Source organism: Daucus carota, chromosome 1 (genome assembly GCF_001625215.2).
Source record: "Daucus carota subsp. sativus chromosome 1, DH1 v3.0, whole genome shotgun sequence".
Taxonomy (NCBI): domain Eukaryota; kingdom Viridiplantae; phylum Streptophyta; class Magnoliopsida; order Apiales; family Apiaceae; genus Daucus; species Daucus carota.
In genome coordinates, this window is record NC_030381.2 from 48,322,910 (window position 1) to 48,330,429 (window position 7,520).

The 7,520-nt window shown below is 32.4% G+C and overlaps 1 protein-coding gene across 11 annotated transcripts; it reads right to left on the minus strand.

Moving 5' to 3' along the window:
- Window positions 1-201: 201 nt before the first annotated feature.
- On the minus strand, window positions 202-4,251 carry LOC108212296 (nuclear intron maturase 1, mitochondrial). Of its 11 annotated transcripts, none has more exons than XM_064085822.1 (4): window positions 1,796-4,251; window positions 736-829; window positions 561-585; window positions 202-350 (listed from the first exon to the last, which is right to left on the minus strand). In XM_064085822.1, exon 1 carries the CDS (start codon window positions 4,009-4,011, stop codon window positions 1,897-1,899), a length of 2,115 nt encoding a protein of 704 aa, XP_063941892.1. In that variant the 5' UTR covers window positions 4,012-4,251; the 3' UTR covers window positions 202-350; window positions 561-585; window positions 736-829; window positions 1,796-1,896. The 11 variants fall into 11 exon arrangements, with proteins under 11 accessions (XP_063941892.1, XP_063941891.1, XP_017239528.1 ...); XM_064085821.1 differs by having other exon boundaries at window positions 561-634; XM_017384039.2 differs by having other exon boundaries at window positions 561-646.
- Between the last annotated feature and the right edge of the window lie 3,269 nt (window positions 4,252-7,520).

Here is a 7,520-nt window from a genome sequence, read left to right on the forward strand (position 1 = left end):
CTTGTTTTCTGATCTTTTGGGATCCTATTAGAAGACATAATGACATTCTTATGATAAACTAATTGCAAAATTTGCCCGATAATTCAATGATTAAAACAAGTGAAATTGCATGATGGGGTCATTACGCCAATCAGAATCATAATAATTCAGGATAAACGTAATTGTAGATATAAATGCAAAAGCATTTTAAAGACGAAATGATGTAGAAACTAGATCAAAATAAATAACAGATATATACAAGTTTCAAAAATCTACTCGAATATTCCAGCACATACACAAATTATATAGTTTCCTAGCTATAAACAGCCACTGGCACACAGCTTTAAAGGTACTCCGCTAATGAGTATACTCTGTCAAAAAAACAAACAAACAATGAAGTTATCATATACGTCAGCCTTTGCAGTCGAACTGAGGAGAAAATCATATGACCAAAATCCTCCAGATACAATGTCATCATTTCTCGTTATACTTGTTGAACTCATGTAAAGCCTTGTAACAGACAAGGCATCATTTCCACTGTAAGCTATCCATACTAGCAATGAAGCAGGGATGACACTTACATTATAAACAGGGGGACTGAATAGCCTGTATTGTCAGATGTTATGCAGTCCATAGTCACATAGGGAAAAATAACCTAATCGTACCACTGAAAATTCATCACAAATTATGCACTAAAATTCAAGGGGGACTTTAACAAAAAGTTTACATGTAGATAAACTATAAATAAATACTTACTTTGATAAAGGTGATGCAAATTCTTGGTGGTTGTTGGTTGAGGATCAAATTTAAGAGACAATCTGTTTTAGATTCGTCGAAACAGCAGTTCTCCCTGAACATGTTAATTTATTTGAGTAAGCAAACTGATATACACAGAGATCTTTGGACACGTGCTATGGTAGAGATCTGCAAAAACAGAGCTCACTATGTCTATAAGGTATATACCCTGCTAGATTATATTTGAATTTCTTTTTCTACATATATCCATATCTATGATTTTCATATGGGCTTGAAGTACCTCAGAGTTGCTGCACTGAGTTCGAATTTGCAAAGAATATATCTTTGCACTTCGAGATTTTCAGGGACAATAAAATTGAATTCTTCAATTGAAAGGTGTTATGATGGTCACATATTTTGAACAGTTAACAGTTATGAAAGCTCAACTGAAATTCAATTTACAAGGCTATTAATGTTAAATGCTGAGAGGGAAATTTCTTTTCGGGAAAAAACACCATAACATGCAAATGTATGCAGGGGGGACCACCAGATCTCTTCATGGATTAGCACTTAATAAAGAAGAAAAAAGGGGTTAACAAGGTTCAACTGTAGAACCACAAACAAGGTTCATATATCCTATTATAGAACCAGAAACAAGGTTTGATTGCATCTGAGGATATTTGAGTGTGGATTCTTATCGTTATCAGCTGACATGGAGTATTAATCCATTTTTCTGCTCAATTCTTCTTTTTCTGTTATATACTGTTTCTCTGCTTCAGTTTTTGTGACCTCAATTAAGTGGTCTAATTTTAATGAGCTTTCTGGATCTTATTCCATAATATCTTAAATTTCATATCTTTACTTGACATAACTTGCACCCAATATCAGTAGTCCTATCTCTACGTATTACCAAAGGAACAGTGATCCAGTGGTCTCTGTGGAGAGAAGTGTGCCTGGATATAGCGATAGTGGTCCTCTTAAAACCCCAGCAGCCATTTTAAAAACAAAAAAAGTTCGTATATTCACATTGAAAAAGGGAGCAAGTGTATGTAACTGAGAGATGCTTTAGAAGATGAAGTACCTCACTGTCCTTATATTCCATGGAGATGGAGCATGCTAATGATACTTTTGAGATTGTTTTTAGCCCATGGTCCTCTGCCAGTCAACCTTTTTTGAACAAAACTAGACTTCTGATGATAGCACCATGTCCTTAGAAGCATTATCGGTATCTTTCTCAGAAGAAGACTGGTTGCTTCGCACTCCAAGAGTTTTATAGTTCCACACAATCTCAGATATCTCCTCTTGAGGCAATGTTAGACCTTGTTTTTTAATTGATCTTTGCAATTCGCAGAAAAATTTTGGATTTTGCAAGTTTATATACTCATGTATAACTCGTTCGTGGTCCGGAATCCAGTTTCTAGGGAACACGGTGTAATCACATGATGGAATCGAAGACATGTGAGAAAACTGAACTCCTTCTATAGCATCAACAAGCCCCATTCTCAGAAGGTCTGAATATTCGGGTGCGGAATTTTGAGTACTTTCCACCAGGGGCCGGCTAAGATTACGTGACGCAATCTTGTACACCTTGGCACGAGATTTTAGCCTATACCTCGCAGCATATAATTTAGCGAGAGAGCTGCGAATCACATAAGCACAAAAACCAACAATTTTCTTTCGGTTATCTGCATATCTAAACCAATCCGCCATGGTCTCAAGAAACTTATTCATTTGAGCATTGGTGTGAGCCTGGCCTGAATAAAGCATGGGAGTGCAAGGCAGTGGTTCAGGATCCCTGTCACCCTTAACAAACTTAAGCCGTCTGAACTGCCTAATGCATTTTTGTAAACTAGCCGTTACAGAAAGCAACGTTCCTACACCCTTCTGATTTACTATATTACCACCACTTGCTGTGTAGCGTAGAGTCGGGTAAATCACACGTCTAGATATAATATGATCCAAGAACTCAACACCCCTAGTTACATGTTCAATCTCCAGCTTTGAGTTATCTAACCTTATCCCAAAATTACTCTCACAAAATTCAATTATTTCTTTCCGAGTTTCAACGGCATCCTCCCTTGGTCCCCTAATTCCAACCAAAAAATGACCCCCATATCGAATATAATCCATTTTTCTTGTTTTCTCCTTCCCACTAGCTGGTACAAACTCCGGCCAAGAAGGGTTATGAGAACCGTCATTAACAGAATCCTTCCATATCGAATCTAATCTAGATGGGCGAAAGAATTCTACCAATTTATCTTCCATCATATGATCTAATTCACTAAGACAAATATTAGCAAGCAATGGACTAAGAATTCCACAACCACCATAATTAGGGACCTTGACTGCTTCCTCTGGTGCAAAATCAAAGAAAGTCCTCAACCAATAAGGATCAGGTTTCGGCTCATTTTCATTCAAAATCTTTTTTCGCGTTGAACCCTTTTTCCTATCCTTCTTACTCTTATCAAATTCCCCCCTACCTTCATCACCACATTGGATTCCATTACTCACCCGCAACCCAGATTTAATCAACCTAAGTACCTTCTTATCCTTAACTACATTTCCAACAAAATGCATCACGATGTTTTCATCAACATCATCAAAAAACTGAGTTAAATCACCTTTCATAAACCAAAGATACCCCGAAAAATTACTCCTAATCGTCCTGATAACCGAATGTGCATTTCTACCAGGCCTAAAAGCATGCGACTTCGACGAAAACCTCGGCTCAAAAATTGGTTCAAGAATCATCAACACCACCTCCTGAACAACCCGGTCTTGAAATGGCGGTGTGGGGTCACTCAAAATCGCCTCAAGTTTCCGCCTTGAAATATTCCTCAACACGGGTTTTTCATTTGGACTACAAATATACACACCCTCTCCGATCTTCTTATTCCACTGAAACTGACTGTGTATCACCGCATTCCGGAGCGAAAGAAGATCAGAAAGGACATGAAAATGAATGGCATTGCGAGGGGGGAATGAGCCCGTCACGTGGGCACACGTGCGTTGATAAGCTAAGACCCAAAGATCAAGTTTCGAGAGAAAGCCAGTGAGATTTGTAAAGGGTTTAGGCGGGGTTGGGTTTTGAGTAGTGTGGTGGTGAGAAAAGGATCGGACCCAGAGGTCCGAGAGGATTTGGATCGGGTCTTCTTTAAGGAGAGTATAGGGGTCTTGTTGGGGAGCTTTGGGGGGAGCTTGTGGTGGGTGGGGGCGGTGGCGGTGGATGGTAGAGTGAGAGACTGAGCGCAGTGTGGACATGCGCGCAAAGTGTTTGATATTGTGTCTCAGTGACATTTTTGATTTTGGTGGTGATAGTCAGATTGGCGGTTTCAGCTTTGGGTGGGATTTTATGAATTCAAATGGAGAGGCTTTTATATAATGTCTAAAAGCTTCAGTACTATGGCTCCGATGGGTATTGCTAAATGCAGTAAAAAATTGCTTAACGCAGTAATCAGCAATTACGTTTCTAACCTTTTGCTTGGTGCGTGATATTCAATGACTCATTCAATGAGATTGACTATCCATCTGATTAAAGCGAATACTGTAACTTATTGCTCGTATTAACCTCCGCCAACTCAATTCACTGATACATCTGGTCATAAAATTTGAAAATTAATTAATATAAGAAATCGTATAATCTAAATACATTATTAGTTCTACTTTTCACAATAATAAAAATATATTCTTGATAAGCTGTAGTAAAAATATATTAATAAAGCCGAATGTTCATATTTTTTGGCTAATTTATTTTTAATTAATTAATTATTGATTATAATAATTAATCTTTTTTGAAATAAGATTATAATAATTAATCTTGTTTTGAATTAATTGGTAATTTTTTATTTTTATATATATATTAAGGTATATCGATCATATACTAGTAGAAGTTATATTTTAATTCTTGTAAAATATATTGATGAAGACTTCAACTTACAACGTAGTTACTTGACCTTATATATTTTTTATTCAATATTCGATATTATTATTTTTAATTTTTTCTCTAATAACTATATATATGATTTTTTTTGAAAAAATTGAAATATGTTGTTTAAACAATGGAGTCTAATTTTTTTAGAGTAATTGAAAAACATCAAATAATTTATATAACATCAAAAGAGCATTTATATATTTATTTTTACTTTTTTTTTTTTGAAATATATATTTATTTTTACTTATGTTTATCATTAGTTTTATATCAAATTTCATATCTTAATATATTATAAACAAGGTTGATTTTCAAAGTAAAAGTATATGTAATAAAATAAGAATATATATATATATATATATATATATATGTAATTTCGATGTTGATATATGTACATCTTAAATTTATTTATGCACACCTTTCCATTTATTTTGTACTAAATTACCCCGAAATTGATAAGAGATTTGGTTGAAATGATAAAGGACGAGTAATTTAGTATAAAACAAGCTTAAGGGTGCATAAATTAATTTAGAGTGTGCATATATAGCACCCTATAATTTTATTAAGTATTAGTAAAAGTAAAAATCTTATGAATTTAAAATTTTAATATAATTTTTATAATAAATTAATAATATACCTATGCAAATTAATAGTTAGGAAAAAAATTATTTACTGATTGAGATTATTAATTTATCAAATTATAAATATGATATCTTCACTCTATTGTTAAGAAAATAATTTTCAAACATTAATTTATAATAAATAAATAATATTTTATCAACTATCAATACACGAAGTTGATTACGGTTTGCAAAACAATCCTGGCGAAAAGCTGTCACGAGAGAGTTTCATTAAATAACATTGAATAGGGTGAGAAAGTGCGATTATACGCAGAATACAATACAAGGATAGCACTGTAATTTGTGGTTACTGCACAAAGTAAAAGTTCACTGCATTTAGCAATCATGAATATAATTTATGGTTTAGCACCGCGATCGGACCGATAGGTCCTTTTTATTTGTTGAAAATTTAATTTAGATTGACGTAAAGTATTAGAAAATTTATAATTTACCGTCTCCTAAACTTACAGCCGCCTCCCTCCTCTCCTCTGTTAGGATTTATCTAATTTCAAGTAAATTGAGAGACTTCCACTGATTTTCTTCAGTAAAAGCTTCAATCTTTCGTTATCTTTTACTCTTGTTAATAAAAACCAATTTTTTGAGTGTTCGTGTGTCTCTTCTCTTGGAGTGTGCGTTTTGTCTCTTTTTGGAGTGTTTTGTTATATTTTTGTTTAGTTATGATTAGATATTATTTCGTGTTATTTCTGTCGATAACGGGCTTATTGATATTTTTAGTTATATGTGACGACTGTATCGAATCTGGGATTGTGATGATTATTACAAGAGCTCACATTTCACAACCAAAGATTGTTTATCCTTCACGGTTTTACACTTTCGACATATCCATAACAGGTATTCGGCATGTAGATAGCTTGGGTGTTTTCGGCATGTCTATAGCTGGTGTCCGGCATGTAGATAGCTGTGCTGCCGCTTCTCCTATCATATTCCATCAAATAGTTTCATTTAAAATAATTAAATAATTCAGTTAAGCAGTTAAAACAGTTGATACAATTGTCAAAACTCTGACTTAACAAACAGAGCCATGATCATATATATTTACGTATAATAAAACAAGAAATTTTATTAGTACACCTAAGAAAAAGTAAAAGAATATAAGAGATGATTAATACTCCCATTTATTGTACTATAAGAAAACAACAAATTCATCTAGGCAAACTTCAGACAAGAGCATACAGTCAGGACAGTGAGAGGAGGGGGAACCAGGGGGTAGCAAGTCAAAAATTGCCATGTGCATTCTAACAACGAAGTCAAGAATCTAAACGTAAATAATTAAATGTGTTCTTCCACGCAGCCAGAAAATAATTAGTATTGGTTTAAATTTTATCAATATTTTAATATATAAAAAGTTAATTTTATATATTAGTTTTCTAATTAGTTATTCAATGAAAATACTATATTAAATTTAATTACTAGGGACATATTTTTAAATGATTTTCTTTACTTTAACATGTATGCTAAAATTGATACAATATTTATTTCAAAATACTTATTTTAGAACCAAGGAATTAGCTTCAAAAATTGAGACAAGGCACACATGTATATATTTTGGTACACGACACGAATATGAAATAAAAAAATCAATATTTGAATTTCATTTTTTGATACAGAAATTTAAAATTACGCCGTGAATTTAGTATCAGATATAATTTTTCATTTTATATACACGAATGTAGTTATGTACACAATATAAAATGAATAAATCATTTTCAAGTAAAAAAATTATATATTTATATATATTATATATACATGTAGAAATTTGTATGCCAACTTTTATATATTTACTAATTATATATAATACATATACATGTATAACTTTGTACAAATTGTATACAAATATAAAGATTTGATTTATAAAATAATACATAAAATTGTGGTTTGAAAATATTATTTAATTAAATTTATTATTATATTTATATTAAGTACGAAAACTACATGAAAAACATACGACATTTTTCAAAACAGATATCAAATTTGAGATTGGGTATCCTATTCTATTGGCTATAAATTTCACCTCCAAATACACGAAATATCAAAATATATAAACGACAACAAGTATTGGCAGGTTTACTTAAAACACATTTTAAAATATTAGAGTATTGTCTTTCTTTTAACTTATCCTAGCTAAATATTTTAACATCTTATAATAAAAATGAAAATTCTATATTATTTTTAATATATAACAATTTTTTATAGCTAGTCTCATGAAAACTTAAAACATATCTTGATTGTTCACTTGA